The following is a 25,519-nucleotide window of genomic DNA, read 5'->3' as shown; positions in this document are numbered from 1 at the left end:
TCCTTCAGAGGGAAAACACATGTCTTATTCCAGTTAACTCTGAGGCCAGAAAGTGCCCCGAATTCCGTGAGCAGGGTCACCGCTCCTTGTAGTGCCACAGTCGCGTCTTCCAGGAGCAGGTCATCCGCATATAATGAAATATGGTGTGGATTTCCTCTGCATATAAGGCCATTATATGCCCTTCCCGTTCTGGCTTGGGTCGCTAGAGGTTCAATCGCCAATGCGAACAGCAAGGGCGAGAGTGAACAGCCTTGCCTCGTGCCTCTCTGGACCGGGTATTGCGAGGATATAACATTGCCCAGTCTCACCCTGGCCGTCGATAAAGAATATAAGATCCTCGTCCATCTCCTAAATCGTTCTCCAAGACCAAACCTCTCTAGCACTCTATCCAGGTAGGTCCATTGCAGGCTATCAAACGCCTTCTCTGTCCACCGACAATACAGCCGGTAGCATATCAACATCCAGGTCACTTTCCAACACTCGTAGTAGCCGGCGAACTTTACCCGACGTATTCCTAGTCGGAATAAACCCCGCTTGGTCTGTATGAATCAAGGCAGTCATGTGGGGTAGCAGCCTCGTGGCCAATATTTTGCTCAGGATTTTATAGTCCACCGTCAACATTGACAATGGCCTATAAGAAGTTACATCACTACCTTCCCTTCCAGGTTTTAACAGGGGAATCACCAGCGCCTCCCTCATGGACTTCGGTAGGTGGCCCTGTTCCGCCGCCTCATTATACACCTCCACTAATCGGGGCGCTAGGACATCTACGTATTTAATATAAAATTCTATAGGGAGCCAATCCACTCCTGGTGTCTTATTCTTGGCAATCTGCTTGATCGCTCCTCTCACCTCTCCTAACTGAATTTTCTGCCCCAATCTCTCAGCATCTTCTTCCTCCAACTGCGGTAGCTGGGTCCCCATTAAATATTCCTCTATGTCTGGCTCCTCAGCCTCTAGATGAGTGCGATACAGTATCGTATAGTATCTCAAGAAGCATGAGAGGATTTCGGATTGGGAGTACACTACGTCTCCCGATTCCGTTCTCCTGTTTATGATTGAGCACACCCCTGACACTGGTGTTGCTAGTTTTGCCAGAAGTGTCCCTACTTTGTCTCCCTCCGCATGCACTATTACCATATACTGTCTGTTGTCAAAGCACCGCAATCTTTCCGTCTCAGCCGCCACACGCTCTTTAGCCTCCACTAGCTGTTCTTGTAGCCCCTTCTGTTCTGGTCTTTGCATCTCCACTGCCCCCAGCGCCGCTTCTGCCTTCTCCACATCAGCCAACACTACCTTCCTCTCCCCAGCGTGACTGCTAATGCATAGCCCTCGCACCACTACTTTAAAAACGTCCCATTCCACTCCCCTGGTAGATGCCGTTCCTTTGTTCACTGCAAAGTAGTTATCAATTCCTGTCTGTATTTTAGTGCTAAAGATCAGATCCTCCAGGGTGTCTGGTCGCAACAGCCAAGTGGGTATCGCAGTTCTCGCTTGTTGCCATTGGAAGGCCACCACTTGAGGATTATGATCCGACAATGTCCTGGTCAAGTATTCAGAGCGAGTCGCCAAGGGTGCTAATGTACGACTACAAAGAATCGTGTCAATTCTAACATGCAACTCGTGGAGTGCAGAGAAAAAGGAATAATCCCTATCTTCCGGATGGTGCTCCCTCCATATATCTGTGAGCCCCCACTTGTCCTGCCAATTCGCTCTCAGCTTCGCCGTTCTGCGGACCAGAGAATCACTCAGTGGAGGGTGCGACCTGTCTAGAAGTACATCAGTTATAGAATTAAAATCTCCCCCCATTATCACAGTACCAGCTAGAGAATGTGCTAAAGATCCAGATAATGTATCCAGGAACCGGGGTTGGTCTGTGTTTGGGGCATAGACACTGCAGAGCACCACTTCTCTTCCATACAATCTCCCCTCCACCGCCACATATCTACCCTCCGGGTCCACCACTGTAGTTGTCATCTGAAAAGGAGTTCCCGCTCTCACCCATATCATGACCCCCCTGGCAAACGCCGAGTATGTTGTACCAAACACCTGACCCCGCTATCGCCTCTGTAATGCTGTACATTCATGTCTAGTCAAGTGGGTTTCTTGGAGTAACGCTATGTGTATCCCCCGCCTCACCAAATATGCATGCACCTTATGGCGCCTGGACATAGTATGCAATCCACGTACGTTCCATGTGATACATTTCAGTTCAGGTAATGTCCCCATCGTCAAGGCACTCTGTACTCTCCTTCCCCCAGCATTGCCAGCCCACACCAGGACCCTTGAACCTTAAACCCGTAACTTGTTGAACAATTTCCGGTACCCTCCCCCCCAGAACAGGACCCAATAACACAGTATCAGTCCCCATCCAAACTTCCATAACAATTCACACACCCCTACCCTGTAGTGACCACCACAGGCCGACTTAAGGGCTATAGGGAAGTGGTGTAGGCCCGATAGGTGATGGCTCGCACCCCAGCCCCCGGCCCATCAATCCCCACAACAAGAAGATGCAGCCCAAATGTTCACATTAACCATCAGCCGTCCCAGTTAACCCTCATCCAAGCCTGAGATATTTACCCTCCTTGGACTTGGCGCGATTCACAGATCATCAGCTGTTCTGGGTGTTATGTCCGGGCCTTTGATACTGTCTGTGTCTGAGAATTCAGGGGCCGAGTGTCGCTTATCTTCTTCAGAGTCTGTGCCCCTGGTTGAGTTTTCAGTTTGTGACCCAGTGATTGCCGCCATGGCTATCAGAGCACCCTGTCTGTCCGCTGCCAATTGTGTGAGCTGCGAGGCTTTCTTGCCATTATCTCTCTTGCGGATCCGTTGCGACTGGCGCTTTTGCGGCTGTTTGTACTGTTCGCTAGGTCCTTTGTTTCTGCGATCCGTGCCTGCTCTATAGGATTCAAGCCATGTCCAAGCCTCATCTGGCGTCAGGAAAAACTGTTTGACACCATCCACGATTACCCTTAGCTTTGCAGGGAATAATAGCGAATACTGAATCCCTTCATCTCCAAGCTCCTTTTTAATCGCCAAATAGGAAGCTCTCCGCCTCTGTATGTCTTGGGTATAGTCCGGGAAGATTGTGACAGTACAGTTCTCTACCTTGAAGGGCCCATTGGAGCGTGCATTCTGTATCAGCAGGTCTCTGTCTTTATAATGAAGGACCCTGGCTACCACAGGATGTGGAGGGCGGCCCGGTAGGGGCGGCCTGGCAGGAACCCTGTGTGCCCTCTCCAGGGTGAAGAAAGAGGATAAACCCTCTGGAGCCAACCGCGTCCTGAACCAATCCTCCAGGTATGTTACCATGTCCTTCCCTTCTATTTTCTCGGGCAGGCCCACTACCCGTACATTGTTGCACCGATTGCGACTTTCGGAATCCTCGGCCCTTTTCTCCAGAGTTGCCAGGCGCTGCAGCGCATCCTCCAATTTATGTTCCACCGTTACTACCGCCGGCTTCAACTCCTGTATAGTCGATTCGGCCTCCTTGACCCTATCTGCCAACTTTGCGTGGTCCGCCCGTAATAGCCCCAATCCTGTAGCCACTTGTGATATATCCTGATGCAGGGACTCCTTCGTCGTCGCAATTGCTTCTAGGATTTTATCAAGGATCCAGCCCCGCGGCCCGCCGAGCCCTCACTCCCGGCCTCACGGCCCCCCAGGTCCACCTCCAGCTCCTCAGTGGATGACTTCTGGCCCGCGCCGGTGTGCTCTTCTCTGTGCGTCGGCCTCCCAACGTTCGCGGGGCATTCACCTGCGTTCCCGGCCGCGATGCAGGCGGCAGTCTCACGGGCACACAGCCAGCTCCACAGCACTCAACAGCCGCTCGCCTCTTACCCCCCGGATTTCTGATGCCGCACTGTTCTGGAGCCTTTACCTAGCTCCCCTCGTGCAAATCCTTCAGTCGCTCTGTGGCTGGGCACCTCCTGGTCTCCCGGCAGCTTACGCCGCCCCCCACCGCCACTCCAGTGCGCTCCGGGCCCACCGCTCTCTCAGCTCCGTAGCGGGTATTCCCGGCGAGGCAGCCTGTCTTAGTCGCCGCATTCAATTAGCACCCCAGCCATCAATCGCGGGTTCTTCACTGCTTCAACGGCGGCCGCCGGCTTCAGGCTCTCCGCAGGGTTACGAGTACTCGGCACACCCAGGTCTCTCCTTCTCGGCCTCAGCTGCTGATCGCCGCCGCCATTTTGTCGTGTCTCTTCCAGGAGCACCGACCACTGCCTTCGCCACCGAAGCACTTCGCAGTCCTCAGATGGCACCACACTCGACCAGTATGGTCTTTAGGTGTTCTGACATCCGTATCTTCGAAACGGCTGCACCACAGGTCCGTTTTCAGGATTATTAGCGGGATCAGGCCAGGAGCTAGTCGCTCACGCCGCCTCTGCCATCGGCGCCCTAGCCACGCCCCAAAAACACTATTGTGTAGATGTACATTCAAAACAGCAAGCTGCTGTAGGACAGGCTGTTCTCAAAACTCTTTTCCAGACTGCTGCATCTGACACGGGTAGCCACCGCTAAGGGAGATACTGCTATACATTCTATGCACAGATATGAATTCAGCAGCCCACATGCCTCGAACGGAATATGCTACTTACCAGTATGCATCTGTTCTTGACATGTAGGGCTGCTGACATTCATATCGCCCACCCGCCTCCCCGGTGCCAGTCGCAGCTGCAGCATTCATTCTTTGCATGGACATCTCTTACTGTACTATACTCCATCTCTGCCACAATGGCGAAAAACAATCTGAGGATGGAGAGGATGCCCATGCGCACTGTAGTCCGAGGGAGGAGCCACCTATCTCGTGATACTTCGAAGACTCTTCCAGGACAACAATATGCAATCATCCGGACCCAACACTAGGCGGCTATCTATGCACAGATATGAATGTCAGCAGCCCTTCATGCCAAGAACAGATGCATACTGGTAAGTAGCATATTCCTTTTTAGCTGCTTTCTTGGTGTGCTCACCCCCGGCCAAATGCCCATCCCCACACACTGTTGCTCAGTTTTGTGTGCAGCTGTCTCCTTGTCTTGAGTGCTTCTTCCCTGTCTCTACATGCTCTGTGTTGCTCTTTCCCTCAGGTATTCCTTGTTCTCTCCCTTGTACGCTTCTTTCCCTACCCCAGTTTTGCTTTCTCTCTTGTGTGCTGCTTTTTCCCTCCTCCCACCCACTCCCCGACCTCCTCCACCATGAACCCCCCCCCCCCCCCCCCCCCCCCCCCCCCCCCCCCCCATTCCCTGGGGTCCTTGTTTATTTTCTAGAGTCCCCTGCAGCACATTTCTGTTCCTGGTCTTCTTTACACAAAGCACTTTCGTGCTACTGAAATTTCCTTTTTATTTTATTTACCAATCCATCTTAGATCAATAATTAAAAATAATGGAGCTTTTGTAATTTCGGAGGCACACACATGCATGGTCTTACATGTCGGGTGCATACTTCATCATACATGCATTTAGCTATGCAACTAGCGGTCTTGTCATCACCTGTTATTTTTTTATTTTTTTGTTTTCCCCGATCCTGCACAACATGAGCAAGCAGCATGGGCAAAACCAATCGGTTCGAAAGGCAAGACCTGTCTGCTTTGTCAATGCTCGTTCTCTTTTGCTTCAACGCTCTGTCTCCTTTTGCTTTGTGTTCTTCTCCCTTTGTACCATCCAGAACCATTCTCCCAAAGCAAAACCAAAGGGGAGGCTGGACAGAGTTTTAAACATTGCAAGCACTCACCCCCAGTTAACTGATCTGGGTTTAACCCATCATCATTCTTTACCTCACTCCGCCACCCCAGTTCATGGCCATATGCAAATCAGTCTGACCTCATGGGAACAGTCCAGCCAGAATGCCAAGCCATGTCTTCCCCGGACCGGAAACAAGGATCCTGGGACCGGTTTCTGGCTAATCAGCCGTCATCAGCCAGGCTAGCTTGAATCCAGTGGCAAAGTGAGCAAGGGACCCACGTCTGGGCGTACCCTGCCAACTTAGGGCAAACAAAACCAAAGGGGATGATGGACGGAGTGTTGAACAATGCAAGCACTCACCCCAGTCAACTGATCTGGGTTTAATCCATCATCATTCTTTAGCTCACTCCGCCACCCCCGTACAGATATGGCCATATGCAAATCAGTCTGACCCTGTGCTTCATGGGAACAGTCCAGCCCGAACCGCCAAGCCATGTCTTCCCTGGACCGGAAAACACCCATACCACCAAGATTCCTACTTCACAGCACTCCTCAACTGCCTGCGGGTACAGTTCCCCTTTCCTCTGCCTCCAGCTCTACTATTCAACTCCATGTGGAGTGTCCATATTATTTGCCCTTGCACGCCATGATCTGGCCCCTCTTTTGCAAGTAAAGTAATCCCTCACGAAGCAGCAGAATGGTCTTCAGAGAGGTTCTACAAGAGTCTTATTGACAAACATTCTTACATGGTTGCCACGTGATGAGTACGTTGAGAGAGATTTTTGGGTTGTCTTGTTCCCTCAGAGTTCCGTCCTGCCCTTGGGTTTGAGTACACATGTACATATCTCTGGATGAAGTAAAATCTGTACACACCAATAAATAATGGTTTAGAAGGATTCTAAGTGACATCCAAAAGAAGATCTGATTAGCATAGTCTCCCTTCCACATCAGAAAGGAACTAAGGACCCACCTATTCAAGAAGCACCTCATTCACTATAAATAACACACACATTCCCAACGCTAGGCATGGTTTGACTGACATTTCCCCCTACACCCATAATAAGAACTATACCCTGAAAGTTGTTGCATTTTGGCTAGGGTTGCAATGTACAAGCATTTGACATCCATGTACACACAGGTTCTGTACATACCAGCATGAACGCATACATTCAAACATTTCCTCTATGGGACAGTGTACCAGCAATAGGGTGATTCCAGAATCCTCTTGGCTATTTAAGGGTTACAAATCCTATCCTACACGATTGATTGGGTTGTAGGTTGGTGTATGGAGGAATCCCTGCCGGCTGCTTTCCCCCTGCCTGGGCTCTCGTAGTATCCGGAGTGATTCCTGGTAAAATATGTATTGATTCTATGGAGCCCTTCTTCTTTTTTAAGCTCTCTTTGTCTGAAGGCTCTTCAGAGACTACTTGCCAAACATCAGCATCCTGCAAGCCAGTAGCGAAGCCGTCTCCTTGTGATAACTGATCTATCCTTTCGTCCCATTCCTGATACTCTATCTGTGAACAGTGATTGCTGTCTGGACTACTCTTGCACTAAGAGATGACATGACAAAAATTGTTATTGGGAAATCCTCACACAGACCATAGAGCCCAAGAAGTGCCAGTGACCCAAAAGCACAGACCAAACAAGGATTGCCAGGTGGCCTCTTTCTGCCAAGCCATGAAAAAGCACAGGTGTGACTGGAACTGTGAACCAATTGAGACCTAGCCACGTCATTCATTTCAGTGAAATTTAATTTGCCCTAGCAATGTGCTCAGGAGGAGAACAAACCTGTCCCAAGGCACCAACATTTGACACAAAAGTACGGTCACCTTTCTAGGCAACCTAAGATAGCAGGGGTACCTCCAATGCTCCGCACAGACATGTCTGTGATGGATAGTCAACTCTCAGTACAATACACACAGACCTATTGAGAGACTCTGTTATCCATTCAGAACGACCAGCCTTAACCATCTGCAAATTAAAAATGTAAACGCCCTGTTAGACTTTCAAAGAATGGGGTTGGCAAAAGTATTTTACAGTTAACCCAACAGAGGTGCTCATGAACGGTTGGCTGACGGTGGTTCACTGTGCCAGGTTAGCTGTCTTTTGAGCACTCTTCCTGATTCACTGAATCTATTGGGTTGGCTGACATATCCAAAATCTTGTTGACTGATGGAGGTACTCAGAATGGTTGGGGCTGTTGGTCTTGTTAGCCTTTGGTAAAATGCTGTGTCTTGATAAGTCAAGGTGGCGTTCTCTAGTTGGTTATCCCTCTGTAGTGCGATGGTAGCCTAAGAGCAGTGGTGTTGTTGCTCCAAGGGTGTTTCACTTTTGGTGTCCTGCTCTCATCTGATGGTGGTTTTCTGAGGATGGTTGTGGGTAGTTTTGTATTCTGTCTGGTTATCTGACATGCTCTCTGAGGATGGGCGGTTGTTAGTAGTATACTCTGCATGGTCATGTTTGGATGGTTTGCTGACTCTGATGATCTCTACCTGGTTCACTGAAGGGGGTGTTTAATGGCTGGAGCTGATGTGGTTTGAGGATGGTTGGTGATGATGGTGCACACTGCTGGATTTGCTGATGGTTGTTCTCTGAGGATGGTTGGCTAATAGGTAATGGTGGTGCACTTTGGGGGGTAGGTTGACAGTGGATCTCTCACGATGGTTATCTTAAGGTACTGATCTTTGGCTTGCTCACTGAATGCCGAATTCTCAGCCTTTCTTACCGATTGTGGTACTCAGAAGATGTTTGCCTGATGGTGGTATACTTTGCTGGATTTTTTGAGGGTGGCTTGTTGACAGTGGTGCTTTGAGAAGGTTTGCCTTAAGGTGATGGTCCTTGCTAGGTTAACTGAGGGCAGTGGTCTCTACTGATGGTGTTGCTGGAGTGAAGTTGATTGCCAATGTGTGCACTGATGTTGCATTTCCTGATTGCCCCATAACACTTCTTTTTCTCTTATCTTGCAGTTCTTGGCCATCGATACACAGATGATCCTGGGTAATAAGCAGCTGTCACTGAGCCCTGAGGAGTACGTCTTCGCTGCTCTGAACCTGTACACAGACATTATTAACATCTTCCTGTACATTCTTGCAATCATCGGCAGGGCTAAAGAGTAGCTGCAGAGCTATGCATGGTGACATGAAGTCTACTTTCCCCCACGTTCTCACTCCAGAATACATGTCCATTTCCCCCTTCCCATCCCTCTTTCCTTCCCAATGCCCCGTTGGACATTTAGCTATTCACCTGGCGGGAATGTGAGCATCTCAACTTACTCTGAACTCCCCACACACTTTTGTCAGATCATAAACTCCTCAAGGCATCCCCTAGATCCTTCATGTTTGACTTAGTTTTGATTTTTTTCAGTGTAGTGTTTTGAAACTGTTTCTTGATGCTGGAGGCGTTTTACCTGGGCTGTGCTCTTATAATGCATTGTCTGGTGTGATGCACCGCCTTCTCATATCACTGTAGGTCACTTGATGAAGCGAAGGTCTGAAATCCTTAATACTTGCTGGCCCTGGGGTCTGCCCTCATTAGATATCCGCATGGTACGGTCATCTACGTTTCATCAGGGCAACTCAAGGCCTCTGGGTATAGTTTGCTTGTAGCATTTGACTCGTGGGTAGCACTGGAAGAAGTGCCAGGAGGTAATATTCAGGAGCAATGAGAAATACATATGTATGAAGATGTGTTTGTAAATAATTAGCATTTGTATATAGCCGTAGCTTTCTTTATATACAGGTATTTCTTTGTACACAAGCAAGCCCTCCTTACCCTTCAATGCAGTCTACTACTCCAGGGTTGAGGTGGGATTAGGTGGGGGAGTCAGCCATTTTGGTAAATGGAAAGTCATGCCTGAAGCAACAAATGCACGTACAATAAGCTTTTCTGGCCCTGAGCAGATATCCTCATAGACTTTGCTTACATGGGCTTTGGATCCACACCAGCATTTATACTGTTCCAAGACCAGTCAAAGCCAGTTGGCACCCTTACACTTCTGTCTGAGGAGGAGAACCCTCTTTTCTGCTTCCTTTACCACCCGAATGACACCGGTTGGTTGGGACTACTCATCGGAGAAACACTGAACATGCTTTTGAGTCCCAGTGATTGCCCCAACACACAGGACTCTGAGGTACCTGTATCCTGCGCGTGTATCTTGAAGCGACGAGCAATGGTGGAAGTATCTCATTGTTCGCTAGTGACACAAGGGTGAGGAGAGGCACTCTCAGATGCCTAATATCAAAGTTGGGGTCTTGGTCACCCACTGAGAAGGCACTGACAGAGGTTTTAGGTTAAATGGAAGAACTTAACAAATACTAATTGTAAAATAAATAAATTGAGATGAGAGGAAAACTAGAACAACATTAGGTATCTGAGTGTTTCCCAAACAACTCAATGGAATATAAATGTGACTGAACTTAAACTTGGCTATCACTGGAAGTCAATAACGAGCCCTTGGAGCCAGATACACCTGACCTGGTCTCATCAGGCCGAGCCATGGCAATCAGTTATCGTGCAGCTCGGCTTTTGGCTACCAGGTTTAAAAAACAGCCAAGTTTATAAACCTACCCTCTGAAGGACTTTACCTCTAAGAGACCATCATGCTTACTTTTACTAGGGGGTCTAAGGATTGTTCATCCACAGCTTCCCCATGATAAGGCGAAGATGGATGAGAAATGGGAGCTTTGTTTTGGGGTGTAGAGAATGTACCTCCCCCTTTAATACGTGCGTCCTGGACTCAACGTGCTTCTTTTCACACTGTTTTCCTTGATGTTGTCTTTAATATTGGGTCCCTGCTACTTCATATGTAGATGTTGTGAGCCTAACTTATCTGATACCTGCTATCTGCCAGATATTTTCTCCAAGAGTAAACGTTCAACTGGGTGTGAGGCAGTGTCTGTTTACTATTTGCTGCTTGTGCCCGAGATCACTGGGTGAGAGGTTGTTTGCTACTTCTATCCGAGATCCCTCAAGGAGAGCAGCACAGGCTTGCTGCTTGTATCCGGGGTCACTCAGGGTTGATTCAGCCTCCTGATGCATGCATTTTCAGCTAATGTCCATGTTTTCTGGTTGTAGCAAGGCTCCCTAGGTGAGAAGCAAACCCTACATACTACTCTTGCCTGAGATCCCCTAGTGAGGGGCAGAACTTGCTTGCTACTCTTAGCTCATATTCCTAAGTGAGAGCTAGAACCTGCTTGCTGCTCTTAAGATTCCCAAGTGAAAGGTGGAACCGGCTTGCTGCTCTTAAGATTCCCAAGTGAAAGGTGGAACCGGCTTGCTGATCTTATCTCCGATTATTCCCAAGTGGAAAGGGGAAACCTGCTTGATGCTCTCATCTGAGATCCCAAAGTGAGAGGCAGAACCTGTTTAATTTATTTATTAGTGCTGTTATTTGAAATCCCAAAGTGAGAGGCAGAACCTACTAGCTCTCACTTGCTATCTGTGCTCACTAGTTGGACGCCCACCTGTTTCCTGCTTGTATGTGAGATTACTGGACAACAGGCAGCCTCTGGTGCTACTTAATCGTGTCTCACGGAGTGAGAGGTTCCTCCTGCTCTATTTGCTGCTTGGATCTGCACTGGCAGTATGCACTGAGAGGGTTCATGTGTGGTGACCAAAGCATACCAAAACTGCATAAACCACTGTATCATACCTTTTTATTTTATAATGCTCAATACAGAGTGAACTCGAGGACTTGACAGCTCTGTTCACAGAGGTCACCAGACCAGAAAATAATTGATAGTAGAATAGAATTGTAGACCTTCCTTGTTTACTAAAGCCAGATGGTGATTGGACACTGGACTAAACGGATACGGCTGCGAGTTAGCCACCCACGGATGCAGCAGTAGACTACCTCGGGGGGCCTCTTTCTTAATTTCAGGATGATCATAATTCTCAGAAGCGTGTTTTAAATATCAGGATGCAGAAGAGGGCCTGGCATGGCATTGTTAGCAGCTTGGGCCCGAGGTAGGAAGTTGGTGGACTTTGAGGTGCCTGAAAGACTAGTGCTGGATTGAGCGCTGCAAAGTTAGTTCATATTCTGGTTAACCAGTGGCTGAATGGCTGGGAGGATGGGGAAAGTATCTGGCAATGCAATCTGGTTACAGAAAGCTGGAGGATGAGGCCCTTGGGCTGCATCCCCTCGTTACCACCTATACCTCATTACCACACTTTATTCTGTGCTTCTCCGTAAGTGGGTGTCCTTGATGCCACCACCGCGGCTGCTGCTGCTCTGTAACTGTGAATGTGCTCAGGTGCTTGTTTTCCCTGCATGCTGAGATGAGCCTGCCTGACATTCTGTATCCCAAACGTCAGACCCCCACTTGTACACCCCTAACCCCACCTGATATTTCTTTATTCTGTCCTCTCTGTGAGAAACTGGAACCAATAAAGAAAGACGAATGTATGCTATGAACCGCCTGTGTCTCTTCTTATGTTTGATCCCATAAGGAAAATGATTTGGGTAATGCCTGGCACAGCAACAATAACCGCTGTCAGCTGAGTAAAAACAAAGCCTGAGAATACAGGCTGTGGAGAGGCAGCCTGTAGCAAGCTATTGATGCAGAGGTACTTTCAGTTTTCATGTTTAAATTTCTTCTTATAACAGCCCAGGTGGTTTAGGACAAATACCCCTCACCTGTATCCTTAATCAATGTTTCATAGATGCACAAATCTAATAAAACCTGTAGCCATGGGTGTTATTTTGCTCAGCGCAATAAAAGGAGCGTTACTCCACCACTTCACCCAGTAGGATAGGTAGACATGCCATTACTTAATGGTTTGAGGCATGTGTGCTGTAAAATTCACATGCTTTGCATACTCCTGCCATCAAATGTTGGGTTCGGATGTTTGCAAGTTGTTTTTCTTCGAAGAAGTCTTTCCAGTCACGAGGTAAGGAAACTCCTCCTTTCGGCGATAGTGTGCATGGAAATAGACTCCATTGTTAGATTGTTTTTTTCCGCCATCGGGTTCAGACGTGTATTGCTGAGCTCCAGTTCTAACCCGTTCTTCGGGTTCTCCTCAGTGCGCAATCCACTCTACCCTCAAGGATATGGTTTCATACGGGTTTCCCACTTCTCTGTGTATCGTTTCAGTCAACAAATCCTTCATTTTTTTTCAAACATTTCCAGGGTGGCCTTCGGGCCTGACCCCATCTGTCCTGTCTTATGTCGAAGGATCGGATTCTGTTTAAATTCTGTCCTCTGTGCCACGCTAAGTATCCTTGCACTGACTCACATATAGTGTGTAACTTGTCTCCGGAGCACTAGGACGACGACTGCGATGCTTGTAAATCGCTTTGGTCCAAAAGGACTCTGCGAACGATGAGCCCGACGTAGTGAAATGCAATATCAGAATATTCAACACCCTCCGGATATCTTCAGTGAAGAATCTGAGCATGAAGACGTCAAAGCGTCAGCGGCAAAAGAAGAAGAAGCCGTCTGAGTTCCAGAGTCGGATTCGGAAGTAGAGATAGACATGGAGTCTGAAGACCTGCCTCCGGACCAGATTGCAGTGAGTACCGATGACCCCTTGCCCTGTAAGCCCATACCCCAAATCCATAAGGCTTCCTCACTACCTCTGCCTTCTGTCCAAAGTAGGCACCGAGACGATGTTTCCGACGCCCCGCCTTCCGACTCCGCACTGAAACAGATAGTCAAGTCTGCTGGCTCTGGACCGAGTCAACCAAAATCCTCTAAGGATCCGAAACCTTCCAGTTCGAAAGCCAAATATGGTTTAGAGCCGAAATCCTCCACGCCGAAAGAAAAGCATGCTTCAGAGCCGAACCCTTCCGCTCCTAATAGCAAGTCCATCTTGGCATCGAAACCTTTGGTGCCGAAATCAAAAGACAGCAGCTTTGAACCTTCTGACTCTAATTTAGACATTGTTCATCCCAAACTGGATCCCAAACAAAAGAATATTTATATAAATCCTGATAGAGGATATAGTCATGCTAAATCTCCAGTTAAATGCAAGCTTCCTTCTGGGGACTCTCACTATAAGATTCCTCTAAAGAGTAAGGAGGATGTGGCTACCAGCCCTGTTTATCTGTTCCAACATGCTCTCCACCCTCCTCTCCACATTTAGATCCTTTACACATGAAACCCCAGGGATCTCCACTTTCACAGCCTGACTAGTGAAATATTGATGAGGAAGGTATTTATTTACCTATAGAACCATGGAAGGATTGCACCATTGACCCTCCATTCGACAATGAGCCAAACCTTTACCCTGCAAAGCCTTCCCCACCTGACGACAATGCGGCTTATCAGGAACTCGTTGCTATCAATCAATCAATCAATCAATGCATTTATATAGCACACTACTCACCCGGAGGGTCTCAAGGCGCTTGGGGAGGGGGGGTCCGCTACTGCTCGAGCAGCCAGGTCTTGAGCTGCTTCCTGAAGGCGAGGTGGTCTTGGGTCTGGCGGAGGTGGGTCGGGAGGGAGTTCCAAGTCTTGGCGGCCAGGTAGAAGAAGGACCTTCCTCCTGTGGTGGCTCTTCGGATGCGGGGGACGGCGGCGAGGGCGTGGCTGGTCGATCAAAGCTGGCGTGTGGGAGTGTAGAAGTTGAGGCGGCTGTTGAGGTATCGTGGGCCTTGGTTGTGTAGGGCTTTGTGTGCGTGGGTGAGGAGACGGAAGGTGATTCTCTTGTTGACCGGGAGCCAGTGCAGGTCTCTCAGGTGTCCGGAAATGTGGCTGTGTCGGGGGATGTCGAGGATGAGTCTTGCTGCGGCGTTCTGGATCCGCTGGAGTCTCTTCTGGAGTTTGGCAGTGGTTCCGGCGTAGAGGGAGTTGCCGTAGTCCAGTCGGCTGGTGACGAGGGCCTGGGTGACCGTCTTCCTGGTCTCGGTGGGGATCCACCGGAAGATCTTACGTAGCATGGGCAGGATGTTGAAGCACGACGAGGAGACGGCGTTGACTTGTCTGGTCATGGAGAGGGAGGAGTCCAGGATGAAGCCCAGGTTGCGTGCGTGGTCTGTTGGTTTGGGTTCGCTGCCCAGGGCGGGGGGCCACCAGGAGTCGTTCCAGGCGGAGGGTGAAGAGCCCAGGATGAGGACTTCCGTCTTGTCTGAGTTCAGTTTCAGGCGGCTGTTCATCATCCACTCGGCTACGTCTGTCATCCCTTCGTGTAGGTTGGCTCTGGCGGTGGCAGGGTCGTTGGTGAGGGAGATGATCAGCTGGGTGTCGTCGGCGTAAGAGATGATGTTGAGGTTGTGTTGGCGTGCGATGGCCACAAGGGGGCTCATGTAGACGTTGAAGAGGGTGGGGCTGAGTGATGATCCTTGTGGAACGCCGCAGATGACTTCGGTGGCCTCTGATCTGAACGGAGGGAGGCGGACTCTCTGTGTCCTTCCGGCGAGAGAGGAGATGATCCATTCTAGTGCCTTCTCTTGGATTCCGACGTTGCTGAGGCGCTGCACTAGGGTGCGGTGGCAGACAGTGTCGAACGCCGCAGAGAGGTCCAGGGGGATGAGGGCCGCAGTTTCCCCGTTGTCGAGCAGGGCTCAGATGTCATCGGTGGCTGCGATGAGGGCGGTCTCGGTGCTGTGGTTGGCCCGGAAGCCAGACTGCGAGAGGTCGAGGGATCCGTTCGTCTCGAGGAAGGCGGCCAGCTGCTTGTTGACGGTCTTCTCGATGACTTTGGCCGGAAACGGAAGGAGCGAGATGGGGCGGTAGTTTTTGAGTTCGGTGGGGTCCGCTGATGGTTTCTTCAGTAGAGCGCAGAACACCATGACGTAGCATTACATAAAGGGTAATTAGAAGAAGACTTTTTATTTGAGACACTTGGGTCCACACGCAGGTCAAGTCAGACGCTCCCTATGCTGAAGGGCATGATGAGGCATGCGGAATACATTTTCAAAGACCCAGTGTGAGCACGCATTTTGACTCCTAGAGTCTATGAAAAATATAAACCTTTGCCTTCTGATCCTATCTTTATTAAAGGTCAGCTGCGTCTTGACTCACTTGTAGTGTCCACAGCTTGCAAAAGAGCTAATTTGCAAACTTCTGGTGATACTCTTCCCCCAGATAAAGAATCTAAGCTCATAGATGCTTCAGGGAAACGTGTAGCTGCTCAAGCTGCAAATCACTGTTGCATCACAAATACACAAGGCTTGCTAGCTAGGTATGACAGGGCACACTGGGATGAGATGGAAAAACTGCTCCAGTATCTCCCAGAAGAACATAAAAACAAAGCAAAAGAGTTAGTTCATTAGGGAAAATTCATTTGTAACTCTTCTATTAGATGTGCTTTAGATGCTGCTGACACCGCTGCTGGGGTAATAAATACCAGCATTCTCCTCAGAAGGCATGCATGGCTTAGAATTTGAGGCTTTAAACCGGAGGTGCAATAATCCATTTAAAATACCCCCTTGATAAGCAACATCTGTTTGGTCCTGAAGTTGAACAGGCTTTAGAAGAAATGAAAAAGGATGCGGAAGTGGCAAAGTCCATGGGAGTACTTCAGTCCCCATCAAATAGAGGCTCCTTTCGTCGCTCCTTTTACAAAGGAGGATCCAAAACCACATACTCATTCAAATGCTTCCTTTCATAAAGGCCTCACTCAACCCTCTCCCTCTAGAGGTTTTTATAGAGGGAACAATTCCAAAGGTAGGGGTAGGAGTGCCGCATCACACAACACCCCTCCCCCTAACAAACAATGACTTTCCCATACTCCCCCCCCCCCCCCACCCACCCCCTCCAGCCCCCCCCCCCCCTGATTACTTAACACCTTTCGGAGGAAGACTTCAACAGTTTCTCCCCATTTGCCAACAAATGGGTGCTCGACATTATCCAACATAGTTATTGCCTGGAGCTTACCGCCAATCCTCTTAACATTCCACCATGCACGTACAAACTTTCGTCAGATCACTTAAAGTTACTCATTCAAGAGGTGCAATCCCTCTTACAAAAAGGTGCCATAGAACCAGTTTCTGTATGCTACCAAGGTTCAGGGGTTTATTCTCAAAATGTTCTAATTCCCAAAAAGGAGGGCTCCCTGAGACCCATTTTGGATCTCCGTGTTAAACCTGTACATACTCTCAGAACATTTCCATATGATAACATTTCAACAGGTGCTTCCAGTTCTACAGCAAGGTGAATTTATGTCCACACTGGACTTAAAAGACGCATACTTTCACATTCCAATGCATCCAGCTCATCGCTAATTCCTCAGATTTGTAATGACCACAAAATTTATCAAAATGGGCACGTACCTGCGACCCTTTCGCAGATGGGATGATATTAGAATTTCAACTTTGGGCGGTGTAATGCTCGGGCCCACACTTAAATCTTTCCAACAGCTACAGGAGCAGTTCGACCGACACAAGTCTCAATTCCACAAATACCTTCAGCTTCACCACGCCCTGTCTCCCCTGATCAAGGACCTGATGTCCTTGCCAGAATTCCATCCATTGGAGGGTAGGCTGTTGATGGGGGACCTTGGGGAACATAAAATTCGCCAACTCTATCAGACATTGACCACCCATTCCAAGACAAACCTGCATCGGACAAGAGTGGTGTGGGGAGCAGACGTGCCGACCCTTTCACATGACGATTGGTCAGAGGCCCTCGCTAGCCCCAGGGGTGCTGCAGTGTCATCCAGGTACCGCCTAATCCAGTTCAAGTACTTACATCAGGTGTATTGCACCCGCCTCCGACTCTGGAAGATGGGGGCTATTGCAGCCCCTACTTGCCTTAGATGCCACTCTGCTGACGGCACATTTCTGCACACTGTCTGGGAATGCATGGCCCTGCAACATCAGCGGGGTGTTCTAGGCTTAAAATAATATTGCTCCTTAAATGTTGCATACATCAGCTGTTTGTCGTTTGTAACCTATGTCTCGCATGAGCTATGTATGCCCGGGGTCCTCCCCGTCTGTTGCAAAATTTCAATAAAATCTTTTGTCACATTTTTTTTTAATCAAAATGCCTGCCCTTCATCGACCCTATTCCACAGATTGTGCTAACAGCAGACACATCTCCATCAGGTTGGGGTGCCCATCTTCAAGATTACACAATACATACAGGGTCTCTAGGACATCAAGCACATACATCTACACATCAACTATCTAGAGCAGGGGTCTCCAAACCGGTCCTGGAGGGACAGATCCATGCAAGATTTTTGGGATATCCCCATTGAGATACATGTAGTAATTTAAAAAATCTGGCATGGATCAGGCCCTCCAGGACCGGTTTGGAGACCCCTGATCTAGAGCTTCTAGCAGTATTTCTAGCGCTCAAAGCTTTTCTCTCGCCTCATAGGCAAAGTTGTCTTAATCCGCACAGACAATATGACAGCTGTGTTCTGTTAACCCCTTCGCTGCTCATGACGAGCTCAGCACGTCATGAACCATGGGATTTAACAATTTCCAGCACATGACATGAATCAGCTCAGCAGTCATGTGGTTAATAAACAAAAAGAGGGAGGGTGGGGGGGAGGGGTTGACACTCTCTCCAACGGTCTTGCCTCTCTCAGACTATTTGGAGCTGGGCAATAGATCACATAATTCAACTCCTGGCAGAAAACCTCCCAGGAGTGAACAATCAGATTGCCGAAATCCTCAGCAGAAGACAGCAACTACGTGAGTGGTAACTTCATCCCCACGTTTTCCTTCCATACTTTCCACAATGGGGATTACCACAAATAAATCTGTTTGCCACAGTGAACAAAGCAAAATGCCCAAACTTCGCCTCCAGGTTCCCACACCCTCTATCCAAAGACAATGTCCTATGGATAAATTGTTCATGGATATTTGCCTATGCTTTTCCTCTTCTCCCATTGCTGTTTCTGGTTCGGAAGCTCAGGCAAACATCACTCACACTGATTCTAATAGCCTCCACATGGGCTCGTCAAAGTTGGTTCACCACACTGTTAAAACTATCAGTGGTTCCACAGCAAAAAGCTGCATCTCAACTCCCGCCTCCTCACACAGAGCCATGGAGAAATCAGGCACCCAAATCCAAAAGGAACTCAATTTAGCGATTTGGTTCCTGAATTCATAGAGTCTGGCTATTTGAATCTGTCACCAGACTGCATGCATATGTTTGAAAGAAGCAAGAAAGCCTACCAGTAGAGCGTGTTATGCAGCAAAATAGCAACAACTTGTCATCTATTGTATTAACAAAACTAATCCTTTAGATGCTTCTGTTCCAACCATTATTTGTTACCTTCTGCATATACAACAAACTGTTCTAGCTTATACATCTATTTGGTTACACCTTTCAGCAGTCGCTCATATTTGCAAAACAGACATTTATCCTTGTTCAAAGTTCCTGTGATTAAAGCCTTTATGGACTTAGTTATTCCACCCGGAATACCTTTAGCACCGGTGTGGAATCTTAACATTGTACTTACAAGGCTCATAGGTCCAACCTTTGAGCCTTTACACAAGTGTCCATTGCAGTTCCTTTCATGGCAGGTTGCCTTCCTCATTGCAACCACTTCATTAAGGAGAGTTGGTTAGCTACAGGCATTAACTTTAGAAGAACCCTCCTTTCAGCTTCATAAAGATAGGGTAGTTCTTCGCACCAATCCTAAATTTCTCCCTAAAGTTGTTCCTGCTTTTCACATTAACCAGTAATCAGTTGAGTTACCTGTGTTCTTCCCTCAACCGGATTCTATAGCAGAAAGAACTCTTCACACACTTGATGTCAGTAGAGCGTTATTGTATTATATTGAAAGGACAGAACATTTTCGTAAAACAAAGCTACTTTTTGTTGCATTTGCTTCACCTCACAAAGGCAATCCTATTTCTAATTCCGGCATTTCCACATGGATTGTTAAATACATTCAAACTTGCTATGGTAAAGCTAAAAGAACTTTATCCATACCCTCTTGAGCGCATTCCACTTGCAAAAGAGAGGCATTTATGGCCTTTTTAGGTAACATTCCTATTGCTGATATCTGTAAAGCAGCAACATGGTGCACACCACACACATTTACTAAACACTATTGTGTGGATGTGTTGGCATGCCAACAAGCCAATGTAGGACAAGCGTGCTAAAGACACTTTTCCAGACAACTGCAACATCTACTGGTTAGCCATCGCTTTGGGAGAACACTGCTATATAGTCTATGCAATGCGTGTGTATCTACAGCACACATGCCTCGAACGGATTATGTTACCTACCCAGTAAGCATATGTTCTTGGCAGTTAGACCCACAGATTCACATGCGCCCTCCCACCTCGACGGACACCTGTAGTTGTTGCAGTTCTCTTTATTTACATTATATATGCATAGACCTCTCTTTACTATTCACTTACTCCATTAACACTCTCTTGTGGGAAAACAAGCTAACAATGGACTGGATGCCCATGCGCACTATCACCGAAAGGAGGAGTCACCTTACCTCGTGACTGGAAAGACTTCTTCAAAGGAAAACAACTTGCAAACATCCATACCCAACACTAGATGGCAGGAGTATGCAAATCATGTGAATCTCCAGCTCTACATGCCAAGAACATATGCTTATAGGATAAGTAACATAATCCTTATCTCTGCAGTCTTACTTGGGTGTAGAGTGACAAACATCTTGACAAAAGATCCAATCATGCGGATTACTTTCAATATGCCTTCATTACATGATTATAATTTACAATTTAAAGATACAGTAGGTACTCTAGAGCATTCACAAGATATACAGCTGTTAATTACATAATTTACTGTTGGTCATTCAGGACTCCATTAATGATCATCTGTTTACTTCCTACTGGGGTGAATGTATGACATTGTTCTGCATTCTGCCCATCAATTGTTGTTTTTGCATTTGTCACCCCGAGTGGGACGGGTATGCTCAGACATGAGTCCCGTGCTCTTCATGCCACTGGAATCAAGCTATCCAGGCTGATGAGGGCTGAAAGCCCGAAACCAGTCCTTGGATCCTTGTTTCCAGTCCAGGGAGGACCTGGCTTGGCAGTTTGGGCTGGACTATTTCCATGGGGCACAGGGTCAAGACTGATTTGCATATAGCTGGGTTCAAACTAGAATGGCATGGTGAGCAAAAAAACGATGGATTAAGGCCCAGATATCTGTACTGGGGTGAATGTATGACATTGTTCTGCATTCTGTCCATCAATTGTTGTTTTTGCATTTGCTTCCTTTGAATGGCACGACTTCTTAACCCTCACCTCTGGAGAGCGAAGCAACAGTCCTCTGCTGCTCCCACACTGCCCTTACAGAGCACTCTCAGGCAGCAGAGAGGCTTCGATGAGTGTAACCTCAATGTGCCTTTTGTAGCTTGGCCTCCGCTGCAGGGCAATTTTCAGAAAATTGGATTAGGTGCAATGTATAACCACAAACTACACTGTAATTGCAGATTACAAAAGAACGTAAGTCGACACCAAGTTAAACAGAGAAACAAGGAAAATTGGTCTAGGAGGTAAAACGTTATGATAGAAAAAAAAACTATGTGGATGGTATTTTCTTTGTCTTTGTTCTTTGTAGTCGGTGAGCTCCAGTAGTCTGGACCTTTGGAGTCTCCAAAATCACTTTGCTTTCTTCCGGCGACTAGTTCAAATACTAGAAAGGCTTATTGTGCAGTAGACATAGCGCTAAATGTCTCAGTAATCGTTATTAGGACATTGGCTTGCAGTGAATGGTACATCTGGTTCTGGGCTGCAGTACTTCATTGGGGGGAGTATGTTTCACAGTGATCCTCTTCCTGATGGATACTTCCAACTGTAGATTCCTGCCCTTTAGAATATGTCCAAGAGCCAAACGAGATCTGTAAGATCTTTCAGCATAGCCCTTGCTGCCAGTAGGTGGCTGGAGTTGTATATCACCCAAGCACGCAGACATTAGTTCCTTTCATTTTGCGCTTTCGTATGCGCATCCAGAGATGTCTCCCACTTTTCTCATCTCTTCCTAAAACTGGAGGTTTTAAACCTGGCAGGGACTGGCGTAAACAAATGTCTTTGATGGATCCCCAGGAGGTGTACCTCCGGAATTTGGATGTAGGCCACAACTCGAAGTTGAGCAGGGAGCACACCCTAATAAACTCAAGTGTGATTTGGTACCAAAAAGCCAAGCTGTATGCTGCTGAACAACAACAAAAGTCACATAAAGGCTCTACCACATGAAGTCACAGAGACACAACCCCTATTGGGGCCAGTCCCACACATGATCTTCGCACAGACAGTCTTCAGGTAAGTTAAAGTAAAAAAAAGGAGCAGAATTGCAACCCAGCCTTGTCCCATCCTCACCACTCAAACTGAGAATTTGCGAGGACGTCCATTTCGCTCCAGGATGTCAAGGCTCTTGTGGAGAAAAGACCTATGGGAACGGTTAAATCGGAATTGGGTGTTAACTCTTGCTATGTCCTAGTGACGAAGAAGGGTGGAGCCCTTCACTTTATTTTAGATCTTCAAATTCTTAACTTCTCCCTTCGAATTCAAGATGCTCACGCTTGCCCAGGTTATAGGAGACTGGTTGGTGGTGGTGGACCTGCAGAATGCCTATTTCCATGTTACCGTCCTGCAGGCCCACAGATGTTACCTGCAGTTGAGGTGGGTCACAAGCATTTTCAAAGTTTTCTGTGGTTTCTTTTTTGGTCTAATTAGTGCCCACTGGGTGTTCACAAAGGTAATACTAGTGCTCCCTGGGTGTTCGCAAAGGTAATGGTGGTGGCCACACGTAATTTTGGAGGGCGGGGGTACCACTCTTCCCCCTAATAAGACGACTGTTGAAGGTGGGCTCACCACGGTCCTTTGTAGACTACCTCCAGACGACGGCAAACCTCTTTACGTCAATGGAGTTCACGAGCAGTGTGCCAAAGTCACAACTAACTCTTTCACAGAGGCTTTATTTTATCTGAGCCATCCTATATACAGTGAATTTTCGAATCTTCCTTCTAGAACAAGTTGAGGACATTCAGGCTGTGATCTGATGCTACAGCCTTAGTCCAGAGGCTCAGTGAGGATGGCTGTGAGACTTCTGGGCTTTTGCCCTCCTGCATCCTACTAGTCGATCATTCCGGATGGCATATGTGTACTCTGCCGTGGGATCATCCTGAATGCCTCAGCCAGACTCATCCTGAACATCCAACACTGCAACCACATCACCAGCCACCTGAGAGACCTTCAGTGGCTACCTGACAGCAAGAGAATCACCTTCAAGATTCTTATGCACGCCAACAGTGCCCTCCACAACTCTGGACCTACATACCTCAAACACCGCATCTCATACACTCCCACCAGACTTCTCTACTCTTCCCAACTGGCCCTGTCCACCATTCCACGGATCCGCAAGACTGCGACTGGAGGGAGATCCTTTTCCTACCTCACTGCGAAGACCTAGAACTACCTGCCTCTCCACCTCAGGCAATCACCATCACTACTGCAATTCAAGAAGGCCCTCAAGACCCGGCTCTTTGACTGAACCGCAAATCTAACTAATCCACTACTGCTTCTTAAAAAGTCAGTGTCCCAGTGTTGTAGCCCTTTTAGTCAAGGCAAATGCCACCAAAGGCTCAGTGGCTGGGCTAGCAGTCTTACCTGCTCTTGCTGGAGCTGCCTTTTGGCAGACCCCAGCATGTGTCAGTGGCCCAGCGGTGAACAGAACTTTGGATGTTGCAGACAAAGTAGCAGGCATGCATGATGCTCGTCCGGTCCAGACTTCCTGAGTCTGGCAGCGGGTCTTTGGTGGTCCTGAATTCAGGTGATTTAATAGATGCTCTTGTACGGATCACCACCTGCTATACTGCTTCAGGGCAATGGCCCTTATCGTCACCACAGCCCCTTCCTGGCGTATGGAGGTCACTGCTCTGGGTTTCGGCCCCTTCAGGTTACCAACACTGCACATGGGTGATGGCCCTCTTTCTTGTCACTGTGCTGCATCAGGGCAACAGCCCTTATCTTCACTGCAGCCGCAACCTGGGCTATATGGGTATCATGAACAGTACACTATGGGTGGCGGCCCGCTTCTTGTTACAGTCCTGAACCAGGGCATTACCTTCACCGCGGACCTGGTGTCCGGGGATTATGACTAAATTACTAAGACAGACAGCCTGATCTGTGCCATGGTCCTCGACGTAGACCAAGTATCTCACATTCCTCTTCAGAGATTTCCTCGACTGGATCCCCATTGCACATCGCTCTCTTCAGGCACTTTTCTCCTCCTCACAGGGTTCTCTGGTCTCTGCAGGCAGCCAGATGCTGGTGCTCTAGGCTCCAGCGCACGTGGTCTTGCTGCTCCTGGGTGATGTCCCCTCACTCAGTAGAGAGACTAGCAGACCGTGTCCCCAGTCCTGGTCACAACAGGCATATGTCATGCTGAGCTTCTCCACACTGATGTACTGCTCCAGTTTGACAATTTAGAGAGGCCCAGGCTCCTTTTTATGATCCATTTCCAGATGCAGATATAATTTAGTGTCTGAGTCTTTGAGGTTCATGATATTGTAGTGTAGTTCCAATTTTCCCAATAGGCTCTGCGCATTGGAATAACATAAACAGCAGTGTAGACGTAGGACTGAGGTCATCTAGGTCTCTACTGACTATGTTAGACTTAATTTAGGTTTGCGCCAGCTAGCTCAGAGGTCACTGGAAACTTTCTTGAATGAATAGGAAGGGATCAGCTTCCCTGGCCCAGACGAGAAGGGATTCAGCTTCCGACAACCGCATAAACATGACAACTTTGCTCCCCCAGAATAAGAGTAAATCTCTAGAGTTGTGTGAAAACAATAGACAGTTATTTCACTCAGTCAGCAGTGCACACTTAGTTTCACCAGAATGCAGAGAAATAGAGAGACGGCGTTTTCAATAAAAAGGTGTTATTTATTGAGCAGTCTTCCTTCTCATGCAAGAGAAATGAATTGCCACATTTGCAATACTTAATATAAAGTAAAGTACGTACAGTAAAAGGAGTATTATGAAATAATACTGTAAAAGCATTGATATGGTTTCTTAGCCATAAGACACTTTAAAATGGATAAAATATATATACATATATACATTGGCTAACGTGCTCAACTGGTGCTTCTAAAATACGCCTACCCCGGTGTACCTGACCTAAGCCTAATACGTGAGAAGGAGTAAGTGAGTAGCAGTTTGAGTTAAGTAGGTTTTGCCAAGAATCTGACTCAAGAATTCTCTCTAAGGGTTTAGTCAGCACTGTACCTTGGGAATAGAATGTAGGAGGTCTGGTATCTCTCTCTCAGGGCTCGATATCCCTGTCACCCGCAAGGGTAGGCTGGAAACGCCGGAGCTGGATTTTCTCAGCAGGAGAAAAGACAGCGTCTTTCTCAGCGTGTCAAAGAGGGGCAGCGTCCGTGGGCTCTCCGCGTCTGCTGGGCTCTCGGCAAGTAGATTAGCTGCTCTGCTCCAAAACCACCATCGTGTGTTTGCTTAAGGCAACGTTGGTATATTTATAGCTGAAAGGTGCAGAGTTTGACGTAGGGTTTGAACATAAGACGTCATGAAAGATGTAACTAAGAACTGGCCGTTCTTACAGTGCTCGCAGGAGTTCTATTACAAATCAAAACAAAGCAAGTGGGGATTTCCCAGGTTGCTGGAGGTTTGGTGTGTTGAAAGAACTCATTGTGCTTTCTAGGAATCCAAGGAAGTAGCTTTTGCCGTGCCTTGGGCTGCAAGGGCGATTTACTGAAATATGGATCTGATTCTTATGCCATTACAGGGATATTTATTGATTATAGCCGTGTAAGGGCATAAAATGGTAATATTGATTCAGGTTCCTAGATAAAAACACAATACCCACTCCACGATCTAATGTCCATCAGTTACTAAAAACTAAGCAATAAAGGTGCATGTGAATTCCAACCCACCCCAAAATAAATTTTGCATTCAAAATGGTGTATGCGAAATACACGAAAGATTATAG

The 25,519-nt window shown here is 47.8% G+C and overlaps 1 protein-coding gene across 1 annotated transcript in view; it reads left to right on the top strand.

The window, feature by feature from the left end:
• GRINA (glutamate ionotropic receptor NMDA type subunit associated protein 1) overlaps nucleotides 1–12,099 on the top strand; it is a 225,988-nt gene extending 213,889 nt beyond the window's left edge. Inside the window, exon 7 of the mRNA XM_086966531.1 lies at nucleotides 8,654–12,099. Within this exon, the coding sequence (XP_086822657.1) occupies nucleotides 8,654–8,803 (150 nt within the window). The 3' untranslated portion in view covers nucleotides 8,804–12,099. The remainder of the gene's footprint in view (nucleotides 1–8,653) is intronic.
• The last annotated feature ends 13,420 nt before the right edge of the window (nucleotides 12,100–25,519 follow it).

This window comes from Lissotriton vulgaris, chromosome 4_1 (genome assembly GCF_964263255.1).
Source record: "Lissotriton vulgaris chromosome 4_1, aLisVul1.2, whole genome shotgun sequence".
In the NCBI taxonomy this organism is placed as follows: domain Eukaryota; kingdom Metazoa; phylum Chordata; class Amphibia; order Caudata; family Salamandridae; genus Lissotriton; species Lissotriton vulgaris.
This window is presented reverse-complemented; position numbering and strand designations above follow the sequence as displayed.